A 19,455-nucleotide genomic window follows, 5' to 3' on the forward strand; every position below is an offset into this window, starting at 1 on the left:
TCTTCAGTCTTCAAGCGACAAGCGATCGAAAGAAAAACGGGAACTGAATTTCAAAGAGTGTCTGTTTAATAACAAAATTTTAATCTTAAATGAAGTTTAACAATCTCAAAATTAAAACTTTTAACAAAATCTTTCGATTTGTTTAAGAACCTGAGAAGGTAAATTTCCGAGAAAAAATCTAAGTTAGCTTAATTTCTTATGCCTTCAAAAAAGACGTTAAATCATTGTTAGACCTTTCACTAGAGAATTAATTAAAATATAGGTACTTAATTGAAAACTTAAGGCAAGCAAAGACGTATCTTCGTTAAGGAAAAACCGAATTGCAAATTGGCGAAGATGAGAATCGTGGCCGCAAAGTTTGGTAATTTATTTTAGGGATATCCCGTACGGAGGCGAATTAAGGGGATGGAATTGGGGGTCGGTTTAATGCGAGAGACTACGAAGACGAATGTCGGTCCGGGCCGTCCTTTGTTTATCGCCATCGCGGTGCGGCCGACAGTAATTGCGCATGTAATAGAAAATATATGACTTATAGATAAGGGAGGATAGGGACACGAGATCTGGCGGACGTTCCGGGCACGGAATTGGCGCTCGCGATGTAAAATGAGATAGTTACTTCAGTATCATCCTTTCTTTTTCATAAGTATAATGAATGGGCTTTTTTATTCGGATGAGATATAGCTGAAGATTATTTTCGAATATACATTAGGAAAGGTTTGCTTTTATATTTTTATGAAATTCTATAATCTCATTTGTGTAAAAAATATCAGTGTCACATGGAAAGTTTTCTCTAATCTAGTATCTTTGAATGATTAAAAATAAAAGTAGATTAGATCTAAAATGTTATTCCAACGTTGTAAAGATATTGTGGACTTAAAAAGAGTCAATTAAATGTTTTATAAAGGTTTTTTATTTGTATATACGCACTTTTTACGGATATAAAACTTTCTTGTGCAAATTGGATCACTATACTCACGTGTTATCCAATCTATTTTCAGCCGTTGCTTCAAATAGCATCAATTAAAAATTTTCTCTTATTAAATTATATTTCAAACAATGATATTTAAATATCCTACATAGTTGTTAAATAAAAAAAATCTTCAGAGAAATAATAAAATAGTGCACATTCAGCGCACGTCGCGCGTCGATTCATGCGTAACTGGAGCGTTCATTCGTTAGCTTTAAATTGCTCTCATTTAAAAACAGTAGCTCGAATGCAATTCTGCCGGAGGAAAACGAATTTTTCGCTTCTTTCTGGTATCGAGAATCTGTGCGTGAATTCTGGGACGTTCTATATATGCAGGCTAAATGATAATTAATATCTGGCGCTTTTCTGCCTCTCCACAACACATTTCAGGATTTTTCAGAGTTTCTCATTCAGAATCCGGAATCAGACTTTCAGTGAAACGATATTAGGAGACGTTACATGGGCGCGAGCACGTTCGCAATTTCCCAAGATCAGAATTACCCTGGAGGAAGAGAGGGGAGGGGGCGGAAGGGAGACGATATTAGACGACGGGAACGCGATACTCGGTGTACCAGCGGGCTAACCGATTTTCTTCGTGGCGTGTTTCACGGAGACCGTAACGGGGATCCATTTTTCAAACGGGACGAATCATCTCTCCACGAGAGAAGGGACTCCGCGCATCAGGAGCTGTTCCGCGGGCTGGATAGAGAGACGCGGGTGTGTCTAATGGTTCTAGCCCAGATCCCGGGAACACGATAGCTACACAGCCGACACAGCGCCTGTACATCCCAGGGATACTCGGGTCGGTAGAGACAGTCAGTAGACAGCTACATCTGCGTCTACTGCGTCTACTGCGAATCGCGATGATGCCGTATAGCCCCCCCGTATACGTATCTGTTATCTTCCCGTAATGGTACGGGCGTCCGGATATGCACGGTGCATTCGAAGACGTGTAACTGCATCAGCAAATGGTCAAAGCTTCGTACGGTTAGTCCGGTATAATAGGATTGCACATGTCATTGCGGCATTGTTGCGCTACGCGATCCAGTTCGTAAGCGAGTTGCAGGTGAGTTAGACCGTTTCAAGGAGATTTCCCACTAATTATTTTATACTCCATTTCACCGTAATACCGTGTAAGGCAACTCGAAGCCATTTATTACAGTCCGATTGTTTAATGTGCAAACTACGATGACTTCTATGAACATTAAAGGTATGGATAATAATCGAGATTTCGACGTAGAAAAATTGATTTTTCGATTTGAAAAAAATGGTTAATTTTTTTCTGCTAATTGTAAGAATAAAGGCGACAATAAAAGATTATCGGTGATTTTTGTTGTGCTCGATTTTTCGAGGAAAATTTGAGGATAAACGTCTGCTGATGACGAGATATCCCGCGAGAGGAGAGTGTTCACTCACTTGAAATCCGGCTAGCCTCAGGAAGACGATCGCGGGACAGGCCGGAGGTGGTGCGGCTCGCAGGAGCTCGGCGCCGGCGTCATCGCGACGTCCTAATCTCGCCAGAGGACCCTCGTGCACCGCTAAATGCAAACGCGCGTTGCATAAGCTCAACTCACGCACGCTTGTGTATCGAAGCAGCTCGGAGAACACTGCTAGACTGTCAGATTCCTGTGAAAAATAACGACTACAATTAGCATATCTTCCACACTGTTGAATATTGAAGGATGAAATTTGAATCAATACTGTGTTGAATGAAATTTTGTTATTTTTAACTACTATGTGTATATACCATCAAAATTTATTATTTTAACACAAAACAGTATTATTTTAATAATGGTTTAGTTAAATTAACAACATATTGAGCAAGAGCAGTGGCGACTTATAAGAACAGTTAAAAATATAAGCATAATTTGATAGTGGGTATAAAATATTAAAAATTAGAGAGAAAATATTAAAAATTAATAATGTCCGAACGGTGCATCACATAAGATCAAAGGATTGTAGTTCCGGTTTTAATTAGATATCTTTTAATTGTTAAAATACGGCGTCTTTTTTAGAACGAGATGTTCAGTCAATATAATCAACGTAAAATATAAAAATTCCCTCCTTCCTTCAATAAATTAATTTTAATCTATTTCAATAAAAATTTCATTTTCCGCTGCTAAATAAATGCGAGGCTTGATGCAGCCATCAAGTCGACGCCCGCCTGAGACATCCGGCCGCTGGTTGCGGACCGCGCGCGCTCAACCGCGCTTTGCATCCCAATATTGGGCGATGTTGCAGCAGCTATTACGCTAAAATGCGCAAAGTGGGTAAACGCTTCTCCTAAATCGCGCGTAAACGACGCGGACCCGTGAAAATCTCGCGGAACGCGAGATCTCGGGATCTCGCGCTATAAGCGCGCGGCAGCGGCATGGCATCCGGCGCTTCAGGGTTCGCCAGGGATCTCCGGCTAATCCCATCCCATTCGACACGGAGCGGCGCCGCCCGTGTCTCGGCTCCACACGCCCCGACTACCACATCTCGCCCGACCTAATCCGCCACCGAGAATGTCGTTAAGTCGGATGGAGAGGCGTCTTAGCGCGCTCGCGCCTCGACGATCTCCTCGCCCCGAGACTACACGGCAGGCGATATTACGTTATTCCGGCAATGAAACGCGGGAGGGAGAGAAACCGCGCGACGTGGATTATATACGTGAATTCGCCGAGGGGGAAACGCGGTGACGCGGGGTTAACAAGGTGCGACTGATCCGTCGAAGACATCTCTCTCTCGCGCGTTAATTGAGAATCCTCTCGAGGATGAGCTCGCCCAAGATTTTCTGTCGAGTTTTCTTCTCTTTTGTGTAATATGCATTTAAGGCCGCGTTGAACATATCGTTGAATTTGATTTCCTCTCGACATTCACCGCACAAGAAATTAAATAAAAAATGCAGAAGCCGGAGGAGCGTTCGACCTTGAGGGGGGAAGGAGGGGGGGGGGGAGATCGAGAACGGGGTACGAGCGGTACCGTTTCATTATGCAGAGAACGTCGTTGCACACACAGGGAGTATAGCGAATGCGTCTCACGGGAGCGGCGCGAAGAGAGCGTGTTCTCGGGTTCTCTATGGAAAACTGTGTAAGCCGGAAGCTGCCTCTCTCCGCTTAGTTTACGCGCCGTACGTTAGACGCGCGCGTTCATTAATAAGTTAGCTTTACTTTCGAACTCCATGAGAGATTTATGCGAATCTCGAGCGGCATAAATCAATCTCAAGGCGGCAGACGTTGACGGCGAATTTTTTTCGAAGCAGATACGCGATGCTGCTTTCTGATTATTCTATATTAATCGAGCTTGATAACGCATAATAATGTTATATAATAAACATTTATGTATATGTGTGTGTATAAATTTTTTAATAGTAAATATTAAAAAATATTTCTCGAGGATTAAAAAGAGTCTGATTTTTTAACGTCAGTTAGAGATTATATGTATTCTATTCTGTTATGTAAGCTTTACATTCCAAATTAGAAACTTGAAAAATATAATTAATGCTATCTATATGGGTTTCGTATAAAAATAATTTACATGCTTCGCGAGACATGTGCTGAAAAATTTTTAATATTTAAAGTCTTTTAAATTCTAGCGTTCCTAATAAAATTCTTTTAGCAACGATTTTATTTAAAAAATCCGCATATATTTTTATTTATTACCTTTTAATTCTATTGAAGAAGATTTAAAAGCGCGCTGAAAAGTTAAATAAATATTGCTTCCATATATTACATTAAATATCCCTTCAACTGAAAATTTAGGGATGATAACATTGATAGAATATTGTCACGCTGATTTCTTTTTTTTAAGGGGAGGGAAGGGGAGGAAGCAGGGCGTGATTAAAGCGCAATTTAAAAATACATATTTGTTAATATAAAAAAACACCAATGTCGCCGTTTTTCGATTTGGCTCAAGTACACCGCGCGGTCGCGCGACGATTATTCCGTGTTCCGCTGGGCAAACAGAATCGAGGGTGGATTCCATTCTCGGAAGGATGTCCTCGACAGTCCATTTATCTGGCTTGACCCAACTGGCGTATCCTGAACGAGAATGGGAAAAAAAGAGGGTTCCGAAACTGAGGGACTCTCGAGATGTTTACCGCGCTTTGATAGATTATTGCATTATTGCACGTAGCACGACGACAGTGATATATCTATAATCGATTTCATGACATTTCTATGATTATATAATTTATAAGATAATTTCTAAAATGATTCTATATTTGTTATGATTGCTATACAAAGGCAAAGGCAATGCTATATGGCGCAGTAATACTCTGTGACTCCTGAAATGTTTGACTCAGAATTCAGGACACATCGTTGAAACTTTGGCTATCTCGAGAGCCAGGAAATACCTTGTATATATTTTCATAGTTTGTCCACCATAGTTTCGATCGTGCGATATGCGCGAAACTCTGAATTTCCGCGTACGTGTACGTCTCCCAAGATTATGTTATACTTTGCGATATATATATCGTGCCTTCCTCAATAAAGTTTCTAAACCGGATAAGAGATCTATAACAACAAGTCATACAAGTTTATCATTTTGGGTCACAGATTCTCGTTATCACTGACCCAATTAGATTATCTTCCAACTTCTTTCCTGTCTATCGAAAAATAACATCATATTAAGAATCAAGATAGAGTATCAAGGTATCTATTTATTTATTTAATTTCCGACAAGGTTCTCAGTTTTAAATAAATATTTCGACAACGTACTCAAATATTCAACCAGAAATAAAATTTTAAATTTAATTCATTGAAATATATGTGCTCGCACTCAATCAGTCACATCGTTGAAAATAATCTCTGTGAAAGATTTATATATTTTCTAAAATATTCAGACGTCACTCCTTAAACGTACAATGCAAACAAATGCGCGAAATGAGAGCCGAAGTGCAGAGCGTCCTTCGAGATTCACCTCATGCATGGAGATTTCGAAGTAACGCGGGATTTATTGTTTGCTAACCGTGATATTTACGAGCGGCGATATTTATCGCTTCCTGACTGAAGCGCTCGTTGACGAGCGTCGCTTCCTGGGGGATCGCGTTCTCCAGGCTCGGCTCGCGAGAGACGATCCCGGCCCCGGTGTCATCAGCGCGGAATTCGGCACGCGGCACGGAAGAACGCGGCGATGAATAAACATCGCGCTGAATTCGGTGCCGTCGTCGAGATCAAACGCGGATGAGACACGCGCGCGTGTCTATACCTACGTGCCCCGAATCTGTTTTTTTTGAGAAACGTTCGAAACGAAACCCCATGAACCGTCAGCTGCATCGTCGAGAAATCGTGTTTGACGTTATTTCGCGGCGGGCGCGCGACTCGTCAGCGAGAGGTTTTTCGCCGCGATCGCCGTTGGAAACGTAACTGGATCGGGATTGATAAAACCAGAGAGACACACGGAATAATATCATCCAGGATTTAATAATCGAGTCAAAATATCGTATCGATATCGAATATATAACGTTTGCGCGAGCTTGCATGTGTACGTAAACTCCCAATCCCCAATTCCCAACTCTAAACTTCGAATTCTCTCCTGTGTCTCAATTTTCAGCTACTAGCCATCAGCCCGTAAACTCTCAATTCTCGTAATCTGAACTGGAGTTATAAAATTTATTTATGGCCAATGCAAAGCTCATGAAATTGAAAAATATGCCTCCCAGCGGAATAAACGATTTATATGAACATTTATATGTATTACCTATTTATTGTTATAAACGGATTTGTATATTTTACCCTTTTTGTTTCGATTCAAATATATTAATGGTGTTCAATGTGTAACCTAAAAATGTTCGGATGAATGATGAATAAAATGTACGTACGTCACAAGGAATTTGTTGTCTCATTTGACGCATAAAAAAAAAATATATATATATATATATATATATATATATTATATAAAGAAGAAGGATGTCGTGTCATGGGCAAAATAACTCGCATTGTGCGAGATATTTTATGCATCATTTTTCATAAAGAAGACTTTTTGTCATAAAACTTGTTCGCTTTTGACATATATCCAACTGTAACATTTAAAAATATTACTTTGCCCTCAAATACACTAATTAATTTTATTCATAGTTATTTGCGATATTAATCTTTAAATCAAAATCCAAATTTGTTCTCCAAAAATATTTTAAAACGGTTAAACTCTGAAGATAATTTCTTTCCAAAAAAATATGATATAAAAATAATTTAAAAAAATAAAACAGATATTTTTTTACATAAATTCTTTAAAAACTGACAGGGGACTGTTTTCGTTAACTTACCCGAGAATAACAAAGTAACGGCAAACGATAAAAACTCTTTAAGTAAAAAACAAATTACAGCAAGTATCAGCAAAAAAAGAACAGGAATTTTAGCATGGAATGAGCGTGAAACTGCAGTGTTTTTCGCAACGCCGTGGCACGAAAAGTCTCTCACTGTTTTCTCCTTTGGAAGCTTTCCCGAATGGAAACGTGAATGCAAAAGTTTCATTCCACTTGCTATAGCGTTGTGAACGAACCGAAAAACCACCTCGGATAAATAACAAGTCGAACGTAATGATATAAATAAACGAATCTTTCGTTGAAAAATCATCTTTTTAAAAAATGTCTGTATGCATGTGTGTAGGTATATATATTCCACAATAAAATACAAATAAAAATAAATATAAATAAATGTAAATTAAAAATAACGGGTCAGCAGAGGGTACATCCGCGCGATGCGCGGGTAAAATATATATTATATCTCTATATATACATAAATTTAAGGGAGGAAAATATAACTTAAAGTGAAAAAAAAATTGTCTGCGAAGAAAAAAGTAAGAACAAAGAGGGTTTAGAGAAGGGATCTAGACTAAAAAAATAAAACTAGTCTATACTAGTAATCTATACTTCTATATACGAACCTTCGCCAAGGTTCGATCCGATTACGAATAAAGTTCATCACTTGTTGGCAAAACCGAGTATATCATCGATCGACTTACGACGTAAATGAACTATTCAAATCCGATGCGTCCGTATAATATACCGAGAAGTTGGGCGGTGTCATTAATAATCGCGTATAAACTTACAAAAACGATTCGCCAAACTCTCTCGAAGAGTTAATTTAATTCGTCGAATTATTGAGTCTCCAATTCACATATTATAACATTGTACATTAAAAATGTCAAAATAAAATCGCGTTTGATTATGCGCATTTTTGCTTCCTAAAAACACGTATATAACGATAAATGAAGAGAATTCATGAAATATTACAAACATTTAACATTTTTAAAATGAAAGGAGGGATTTGCTGTAATAAAATAAAAAATTTTTCAATTAATTTACTATGAAATGTTTCAATGTTTATAACCTTCGTTATCAAAGACATTTAATATGCATTTTATATTCGAAAGGCATGCCTGAAAATATTGAGAGAATTGATCTCGGTTAGCGATGAGAACGCGCGTTTCGTTCGCTCACGTAATTCGGCCGCGCAAAATCGGATCGTTTCTATACAAACTGAGAATTACATTCGTTAATTACGAATGTGGCGCGCGTGTATACTTGTCGGCTTGTTGATTATCGGCGACACGTGTCGACTCCGTAATTTATGTTATTCGCGCCGCCGGCATTTTATGCGGCACATTGCCTGGCGTGTCTTCGGGGCCAGTGGGGAGGGTGGCGAATATAATGCCGGTAAATTAGGACGGAAGGAAGCGATGTTTAATAGTTTCCGACGCAAATTGATTCCCGCTAATTGCGAAGCGTGGCACGCGGGCGTCGTATAACTCTCTTTTCCCTTCTCCAATTATGAATTATTTTACAATCCCGCGGGATTCCACGACTCTTTTTCCAATGAGCCGCGTATAACGTTGACGTATTATTCGTTGAATATCCCAGCCCTCTCCGTTCGTCGCGTAACAAATTTGTATTTGTCACTGACGGTGGAATATATTTGTTTTTTTTTCCATTTCAGCGTACGGTAAAAAACTCGATTATTATTTCGTTAAATAATACTTAGCATATAATTTCGATTATTTAGCTGCTGTCTTTTTATTCATTCATTTAACATTCAATTGTTTTAATTATTATCATCCTTTTATGAGGCTATAATAATGATATACGCGCGAAAATATTAGAAAAGAAATTATTTTCAGATATCTATAAACACTTCATCTTTCACTCTAGCTTTTTAAAATATTATTGTATTTATTTTACTATTTTATATCATATACAAATTACAAAGTAATACAACCGCAGCACATTATTATAATCATATCGCCAAATCAGAACTGATTTCTTTCTAATAAAAACTTTTATTTGCAGAATATTTTAATTTCCTACGTTTATTAAAAACAAGAAGCTAATTAAAGAATAGGATTTTGCGCTACGCACTTCTCCAAGCCTGCCTTCTGAAATACCTTAGTTTTCCACGTTAAATTACAGCCAGACGTCGCGTTTCATTTTCCATGAGAAAAGCCTCAGCAACGAATTTATCGCGAAAGCTAAGTTACGGCGAAGAGGTTCCGTCGGCTGCGTATTTCCCGTACTCCTTCGTGTCGCGCTAAAATAATCAATTTCTTTGTTTGCGTTTTCTATAGACCGGCGTCAGACGCAAACGCCGTGTGTCAACTGCGTATGTGTGTGTGGAAGGAGACGAGGCGTCGGGGAAAAGAGAGACTAGCGTAGAACGTTGCAAACGCTTAAATTTTATCAGGATACTCGCATTCATGGGTCGCCGACCCCGGCATTGTCCACGCCACCGCAACTTAATATACGGCGACGATGTATTAAATCTCGTTCCCTCGCGTAATATTTCGCGAGTTCGGTCTCTTAGCGCTTCGGAAGGGGGTGGACAACGTGAGCGACAGTTCGGTACGGTTTCTTTTCCAATCATTTAGCAAATCGTCGATTCCGAAACGAGGAATACTTATTTTGCTACTAAAAAAAGTTCGCTCGTGTAACAATATTACGTAAAATGAGGTATCTAAAATATAATTACATGCAATACAATAGAATTATAATATCGACAAGAAAATGTTGAGAAATTAAAAAAAAGCTAAAATAAATATATTACTGGTAGGTGGTCTCGGACAATTTGGTTTTCAATATCCTCTGTTTCCTCAAAGAGTCTGGCGATTTCGCCCAGGATCAGACCGGTTCATAACTCTGTTCCTGACGGCTTCTTTGGGATGATAATCGCCAGCCAGGCTCGTTTGTGTCATATAGAATAGCGATAGAAGTGGCGAGCGGTATGGGGGGATGGTCACTGAAAGCCTCGACGGGCCGCATTGTTTATAATCGCATCCCTTGTCCCGTTATATTAAATCCGTCCCTTTATGCGGTATCAGCGAGCAGCCGGGGAGATTTTCCGGTTATACAATTTATCCGCGATATTCCGCGAATTATGCGCTCGGACCGCCGGCGTCGTCGCCGCGCGTTCTGTTCCCATCCTCCCGAATGGCTTACGCGCGTTAAGGGTGGGTCGTGGCGGTTAAGGGCGAACGAGCGCTTAAAACGGAACGCGAGTGGTTATATAAGTATAGAGTGGGTGTACCGGTCAGTGATTCAAGACAAAGACTTTTAATCCCGAGATAACGTCCGGTTGCCAGAGATATAGCCATTCTTTATGGGGGTGATTTCAGAAGGCAATATCTCCTCTGGGAGTAAACTTCGCACGGAAAGAGCATCGAGTGTGTTGTGAGAGTACTTAAAGCATAATGACAAAAAAAAATCACTGTGGAAAGAAGTGGACCAAGTGTTATTATGGGAGAGCAAGCTTTGGATATTTTCGAGGTAAACGTTCAGGTAGAAAGCCAGGAATGAGTGTTTATAGATATGTTAAATTCATAGGGTTAAATTGAACTCAATTTTGAGTAATTTTTAACTATTCCACAGGTCGCCACTGCTCCTACTCAATATGTAGTTAATTTAACTAAAATAATGTTTATTTGACTAAATTACTAATGAAGTTAAAATAGTGCTAGTTTGTTTTAAATTAATAAATTTTGACGCACATGGTGGTTAAAAATAACAAAATAAATCCAACTCATGGTATTGGTTTAAATTTCATCCTCTAACCTTTAACAGTGTAGTCTGATAAAATATCTGCAATTTATATACAATGGTTATATGAAAGAACAGTGCGATGCACTTCTTTAAAATCCCGGCCTCCTTTCTCCCTAAAAATATTCATATGTCAGAATATATAAAGAACACTATATCAAGGCAATAGAAGATACCCTTCTCTTCTATTTCTCATACGATGGATATAAAAGAGGGTCCTTGCAAATATGACGGCGTATACAAAAATGCAATTAGGCTCGGGTATTCGGAAGCGAGCGTGCACGAATTTAAGAGTCAAAATTCCAGCGCGCGCTCGATTTCTCAACGTCCGAAGGCGGATAAGGGGCAGATATGTCAGCTGACTCGACATTCTCATGTGAAAATTTTCGGCGATATGTCGTCCGGGAGTCCGGGATCCCGTCCGGGATCGTCCCCGAAGGATATTCGAGACGCGGCAGATTCCGCGACGGAGAAAGGAGACGGGAGAGCCAAGAGGAAGAGAAGGGGGAGAGGTCGAGGGATGTTGGGAGAGAGGACCGCGTAATTTATTGCAAGCAATATTACCGACGACACGCCGGGAGAGCCCGAGGAATGGGGAAAAGCCCGTGTCTCTCGTCCCAGAAATGTATTTTATAGCGACCGAAGATGGGGGCGGCTCTCCGTATAACGGCGACCCCTGCTTGCCATTCTCTTTCGGGTCGGCATTGGATTTAAATAAGTCGATGTGAACGTCCTGGCCTTTATTCGCCGTTTACTGCCCCCTCCCCTTCCCTCCCCAATCGCATTGCTCGTTACCGGATTTATGCGGTGCTTGGCGAACGGAAATCCGTGTTACGTGCTGGAGTAGCGATTTTGTTTTTTCCCTCCCGGTAAATTAGCTAATATTCGCGCACATTGTAATGCATAATAAAATGTCAAACTGTTCACGTGCATTTCGAATAATAGCTACATTATGCGTCATATATATTAATCATTGTAGACTAAAGTACCATATAAAAACTTCATATTGTTCTAGCTAATATAATAAAAAAATCGAGAAAAATTATAATTGCATTCCGTAACATAAATAATATACATATTCATGTGGAATAAATTAATATTTTAGGTTCAAAATCCTTTTTCTTTCTTTTCCGACGCATTTTCCATAGTGATATGCTACAACCGCAATGCAGGTAAGAATTGTTAATTAAAAAAGTAATTTTCATATTTAATCACTATATTAATTTATATCAAATTTTATAACATGTTATACATGTTATACATGTAAATCCGATTTACAAACGTTTTTATCAACATATGCAATTCAGGGGGTTAACCAGTATATACCAAGTGGATCAACAGTATATTTAAATAAATCGGTCAAAGTGGTTTCAGATAATGGGAAAACGATGGTGTACGTTTAATTCGATGTAGTATTTATTGTCGTGCTTTATGACCTTTTTATTCCGCATTTTTACGACAAGAATCACTTAGGAGTACCCAACCCATCAGATTTACGTAATCTCGTGCGATTTATTTCACCTCGAAGTATAAACAGTGCGGCGATTATCGGTAAATATGGATAATCGTCGAGGCTCAAAGGATAAAATGCTGCTTGAAGCAACGATTTGTCATCGCGTCAAACAATCATGGCTGGAGCTTCCTTAATGTTCCTTTTAAGAATTGTTTGTTATATTATACTGTTGTATTATATAAAATATTATATAATTTTCGATATAACGATATATACGCGCATATGGTATAATTTTATCGATTTTGCAAGCGTGTCGGAGATATTGAAAAGCACTGGTTCATCTCGCAGCCCCGTAATCCCGTATCGTGAATTGAATAGCCCGGAGTCAAAGTGGTGTACGAGAGTCGTGCATTGCAGAAAATCGGAAATCGATTATACTTATACCGCGCCGCAGTATGCAGTCGGATGCGTAATCTATAGGGAGGACTTTTCATAACAAAAAACCCACTAATGCCGCATTCTCCTTCTGCGATTTCATCTTCGCTGCACGCCGAATAGCGCGGTGATAAAAGAAAGCGTCTCGTCGTCGGTAGTTTTCTCCCGTTTCCTACTGCTTTTATATATAGAGAAAATGTTTTCGGAAAATCGCGACAAAGTTATTGCCACGCTAATGATCGCAGCAACTTCGACATTTTTTTAGATACGTCTACATTTGTAAAATTTTTTTCTTCCACGCTGTTCGCTTTTTTCGATACAAAATTTGACTAACAGGGATATGTTTTTGAACGTGTTTTATATTTCAAAATCAATTTCTCTCATAAATGTGATTTCAGTGCTTGCAGTTTGCGAGAAAACTGTATCGGTTCCGAGAAGTCGACTTATATCCTCCCATCTCGCGTGTCAAGTAAATAAGAAGATATAATAGATACATGTTTTACACGCGAGAGAGCGAGGACGTTTTTAGAAATGGATACTGCTGCTCGTCGTTTCGATATTGCTAAATCCCATTTGCCGTTTCGACACTCCATTCATCGTCACGTTTTACCATATCGCCCGAATGTCATCTCGTCGAATGTTTTCACATCCGTATCCATTTCGACCTCGTCGCTTCCGCGCTTTTATCTCAGCCGAGAATTTATATTTTTCATCGATACGGCCGCGGCGCTTTAATTCGGCTTCCAGCAACCCTTCCAGTTACCTGCATTTCAGCATTCAATTATGCGATAATTAACATGTTAATTAATGTACGTGACGACAAAGTATAATGTTGTGTCGAGAGAAATTTTATTGAAAATGTAGATTTTGAGGAAAGGAGGGAAAACAAGTAAAAAAAATTATAACTGTAGCGCAAAAAGGTACAGTTGTTAAAAGTATTGAATTAAATTGAAAAACCATTTGCTAACAATAAAGAGCAGTTAACTGGCGGTAATTAAAAGGTTCAACATCAAAAACTCATTTTATGAGTTCGCATAAATTGGCAAAATTAAATTTTACTTTCCCGGAGATTTCAATATAAATATGCATGTGCCTTATTATCGCCGTAATTATGTAACAATTTATATTTTTTTATATTTAAATGTAGGTTCTTACTTATAGATTTATATTTGAACATTTTTATGTATTTTAGATGTCATCAGATACAATTTTTTAACGCATATTTTTTTATCTTTCTTTCAATTAAGCTTTGTAATGTGGCAGCCGTGCTGGCATTTCACTATTTGCGTACGCACTGTTAAATATTAGAGAATGGAACCAGTACCTCGAGTGAAATAACATTTTGGTATTTTTAACTACAATATGTGTCGAAATTCATTATTTCAACACAAAACAGTATTATTTTGACTCCATTGGTTTAGTTAAATTAACACTGTTTTAGTTAAATTATCGATATATTGAGTTGGAGCAGTGGCGACCTACAGGAATTGTTAAAAATGATGCAAATTGAGTATAATTTGACACTACAAATTTAAGTGTCTTGCATATACAATTTTTCTTTCTTTCTTTTAGACTTCGTGTAAATCTCATCCATGCACAGTAAATTATTATTAAATTAAATTTTTAGAATATTAAAGGCTCAAACATATATTTTCGATCATCGATCGTTCTCTATCCGCGATCTCGCGATCTCGGAGCAGCAATAAAAAAGGAGTAAACCGGAGTAAACTGGAGTAAACCTGCAAATAAGTTCGAGGAAAAAGGGCGAAATCCTATTTGACGAGAGGTAGAAAAAGAGTGTAAAATGCGAGATAAGCTGGGACGGTTAGAAATCGGAGAGAAAACCCGGAGCTAGATAAAGGCGAATCGATTCCGGTTTACGATAATCACGCGTCAGCTGCTCTCCTCTTCTTGTTTTTTCGCGCCTCGCAATTTTTACGCGCGTAAAAATAAAAACATTCGCCAAAGCAGAATATGTACCTACGTTCGATCGATCCGCGACCACGGGTGAGACTTACATTTGCGAAAAGCAACGACGCTACTTTTCTTCTCCTCCTCGGGATTTATCGTCTCGTTTTCTTCGTTCTCTCTTTTAATATTTGTCTTCTTTTTCATTGATAATTTCGTATCACGACGTGTTATTAGACGGTAAACTGTTGTATGAATTATTATTATGAAGCGAGTATATAAGAAGTCGAGCTTCTTGTTAAGCTCTCGTTGCGCGAGAGCGTTGTAAATCTTAACAACTCGAAAAGAACTGGAAAGACCCGCGCGTTAAAGTTTGAAGAAGTCTAAAAGCATCCTGTAACAGATAGAGTGAGACGAATGTGTCTACGTATTGAAGAATGTAAGAGATACAGAGCTCTTTTGCTGGAGTACATTGTGCAGTGACTCGCCGTGTTATTGCAAGAATTATTCACAACCTGGAGGGATCGTACATATTAATCCTAAATTTAATGATATTTATTTTACTGCCTAATAACGTCGTAAGACTTTATCTTCCGTTGCAACGTGTTGTCAAATTATCTCTTCGTGTATCGAAAAAAAGATTACGCATGTAAAAGTCCCGATATTTTTGCCGTAGCTATTAATTCCGTATCTTCTTTTCATCACAATGTAATTTTAAGTTTCGCTTCGTCGGTTTTTCCAAGTTTTAAATTAAACGTAACGGTCAGTCGCAGCGGAGGAGAAAAAGAAAATTCGCAAAAAGAGCGCGCGACACGTTTTCTTGTTAAAGTTTTCGTTCCATCTGGTAAGGAGGTGAGGAACGCGGGGGCCAGAAATCGGGTCGGCGCGAACAAAGTAGCAAACTAATGAAGAGCTATATGAACAATGCGAGCAATACGTTTACGACAGAAAATGAAATGGCGCGCACTTGAATAACTAATCCCGAGGGGCGGGGAGGGGGGCGGCGATGATCCGGCGGAGTAAGAACCGGGCGTAATTATGAAGTGCGAAGATCCGTCGCTTATTAAAATCCGGCTTTATCTCGCGCTGCGCATAAAACAGTCGCGCGTAATAATAATTAGGTCGCGAACGCGAGCTGCAACGAATAATGCGACCGATAAATTAGGACGGGAAGTTGCACGCAACGCTGCATTTGAATAGCTGGCATATAGTATTGTACGTCGCAACTTTAATCTCGGCGCATGTAATGTTCTCGATAAACAAAGAGATTTCAATTTTTTATATCAATGTTAAATATTCATTTTAATTAAATCTCTAATTAACATTCCGAAAAGATGAAGTTTATCCAAATTTCGTAAACGATAAAGAATGACTTTGATATTTGATTCAAACACGACTAGTTCAGAGAATCTCTTGCTAACTATTAATACCTTAAAAGTTTAATTGAAAAGAGTAGACACATAAAAATTCTTTATTAAAATACAAGTGAAAAGTTTTAAAGCATGCTATGTCCGTCTCAAAAGGGCGCAAAGCCATGATTAACTTATGAAAATCATGTGTCAATAGAAGATTTAGATCATTTTCGATGATCTCATCGTTGTGGGATAAAAGAAAAAATCACGCCCATCGACAGAATAATAAACTATCACGAAGATTTCCAGGAAGGCTCGAAAGAATCCCGCGGGAGAATTGCGTCTTACGCTCGGATTTGAATAATCTCTTCGCGCAGCAGGCGCGGGGGTGCCCATATCTCGCGTCTCTCCTCGAAAGAGAGCTTCAGAATAAATCCTGCATATAATACTGTCGATATGAGCTACAGTTCTTTCTCGCTATTATAAAATATAGTTATTTCCGGAGGGACATTTCGGTTACCGAAAGTATTAAATCAGAAATTAAGATCTCAGATCAATAAATAAAATATATCGAACTTAAAATCTTGAAATAGTATAAAAAGGATGTCACATCAAGATTCAAATTAAAATTCACGAAAGGCTCAGGGAGGAATGAGGCTTGTAAACTATACATCTGTCTGAAACCGTAGGGTCCTGCAGTAATGGGCGCACGAATGTCTTTTCAAGTTCCGTGTCCCGCTGTAAAAAAACACGCTCTTAAAGATCCACCCTCGCAAACACAGACCGCGAAGGTGGCGTCGCCGTTAATAAACGAGCCAAGACAATGGGGTCCGGGCCGCGTAAGAACAAAATAAATTGAAGGTATCTCCAGTACCACCTCGCTTCCGCCCGGCGGGTCGAGTTCCCGGGCTGACTGTTCTGTAATTAGTGAGCGTCTAAACAATACTCGAGTCATCCCGCGGGCCACCCCTCGCGTGCGCGCCCCCCCATCGCCGCCACCCTTATTCCACGCTTCTCTTAGCGCGAACCGGAATCGCCGATAATTAATTATCCACTCGCAGGGTGTGCGACTGTTGGGATTATTCGCCGGCTGCGTCCCTCTTCTTTCGTCCTTCTTCGTTCTTATTCCGTTCCTTTGGTCCCTAATTTCGAGCCATTTACAAGCAAGATCGTCTCTGTCGCGCGCAAAACTCGTATCTTGACGAGATAATGGCTCGTCGCCAGCAATTCCGGTGAAGGGACGGACAGAAGGGCGAAATAGCAGACTAAAAAGGCTATCTCGTGTATAATATGGGGCGCAAAGTGGCTCGTATTCAAATTTGAAAGCCGTGATATTGTCGCCGTAAATGAGAGGAAAATAACCACGACAATAATCTCTGTAATAAATTGATTACTTCCTTCTAATTAAAATTATAGTCCAGATTTGGAGAAATTCAATGTTTTTGCGTGAGATTTAATAGAACTTCGCGATAAAAGATAATTAACATCCGAGGTAGAGGAAAGACTCAAACTCTTGATGTAAAACTTAAGAGAAAAGCTCGATAACGAGCACACAATGAGGTATCGATTAAAAATAAAACGCAAATTTATTTACAAAATTAAGATAAAAAGCACTGTACGTTTCAACTTACAATTAGCCAGCAATATAAATATAAATATAATATGAGAATTAGAATATATCGTCCTTAGTTGACTATTAGACAGTCTTTGGACACTTTATTCGTTATATATTTAATATCGCGATAAAGAATATTGTAACGGGAATTTGTTTCATAAATCGCGCGTTCGACGTATGCAGCGAAATATACATCTTAAGTTAAAATTGAAAACGGTTTCTCCTGGCATTTTCAGCATCCTCAGCCGCTCTACAGGGTACGGAGTGCAGCACGCTTCAAAATTTCGTCGTTTATGAATGTGATTAAACGTCGAGCGATTAAACGCACGAGGTTGTTACGCCGCAGGACGGACGGAAGCGACCGCGCTCGTTAGCATGTACTTTGAAAGTCTTTAATTGCGGCCAGGCGCTCGGCGGGAACTCTCGCGGCTTGTAAACAATATTCGCCGGGTAAATAAATGGCGATAAATATGCGCTGTCCCGCGCAATAAATGTTGTTAGTAAGTTCTTCAAGTTTAATCCTTCGCGCGGAAGAAATATGTTTCCCCTTGAATTATTTAGGCAGCAAGTTCTTCTATTAGATTACTGTTAAGGGAAAGTATATTTTTATCGATTATTATTCTTTGTCTCAGGCAATTATCTTACAGTCTTGAATATAATCTTAATTTAAAATGTAAGAGGAAAAATGTAGAGAAAAATTTTACTTGAAGGAGGATTCTGACTTGCGTTTATCTTATCTCATTTCATAACTTCAATATTATAGTTTTTTTCAGAAGTAGTACATATTGTGTATTAAAGTTATAAAATATTAAATTAATATTTGTTAATCGTAAAATGCAGCGTGTAAGTCACAGTTAAAAATTTCTCAGTATACATATGCGAGAAACGTCAAAAACGTATCTCGAAAAGTTCTTCGCGGATTTCGCTGTTATGACACGCTACGCTACTTTGATCTCGCGACAGTGTCGGTCAAAAAAGTTAGTTTTACCAGGTTAAAAGCTACAGAAATGTTTTACCCGGCAATTTCCGGGTTCGAAAGAGCAGACAGATCGGACACTCGATGGAAAACCGCGGAGTTCCAGTCGATTCCCTTTTGCTACGGGAATACGAAGTTACTGTTGGCAGACCAAAGGCCGCCCTCGTTGATTTCTTTCGTCGATCTCTCGAAGCGTTCGATAACTTCTTCGAAAGCCCGAGGATACACCCCGAGGGTGCAGTCTTGCAGATTCCAAACGCATACCGTGGAACCGACCTCTCCCTGTAAATTCTAAAGCGTGCTCTCTCTCTCTCTCTCTCTCTCTCTCGCTCTCTCTCTTTCTCTATCCGTCTAGCTAACTATCTATCTACCCATCTATCTCTCTTTCTTACGCTTCTCTCTTCAGCCCGACTTTTGCCGACGTCTCAAAGCTTAACGAAATGGAAACAATATTGACTCGTGAATCTAACTAGAGAACTTCGTATCGAAACGATATTGCAGTTTCCCGATGAGAGCGATTCCTCCTGCATCCCTTTATAGATTACGCGAGATAGTTATTTGGACGCGACTATAACGGAAATAAACTCGTCTTTTACAAAGTTCAGGCGTACCTCTGACCAAAAGCGCCTTTAACAAAGCCCGATAAATTAAACGACTTATATATTTTGTCGATATTATTCATAAATTAAAAATGTAGTCTTAATTTATCCGTTTAATTATAGCATAAACACTATAAAGCA

At 39.1% G+C, this 19,455-nt stretch overlaps 1 protein-coding gene across 1 annotated transcript in view; it reads right to left on the reverse strand.

The window, feature by feature from the left end:
- The window catches only part of LOC112464862, a gene marked incomplete at its 5' end in the record, with an annotated part of 37,106 nt that overhangs the window by 3,419 nt on the left and 14,232 nt on the right, over window positions 1–19,455 (reverse strand). The window contains one exon of the mRNA XM_025032115.1: window positions 2,384–2,593. Coding sequence (XP_024887883.1) covers window positions 2,384–2,593 — 210 coding nt within the window. The remainder of the gene's footprint in view (window positions 1–2,383; window positions 2,594–19,455) is intronic.

Source organism: Temnothorax curvispinosus, unplaced genomic scaffold (assembly GCF_003070985.1).
Source record: "Temnothorax curvispinosus isolate PA1 unplaced genomic scaffold, ASM307098v1 QBEX01014635.1, whole genome shotgun sequence".
Classification (NCBI taxonomy): Eukaryota; Metazoa; Arthropoda; class Insecta; order Hymenoptera; family Formicidae; genus Temnothorax; species Temnothorax curvispinosus.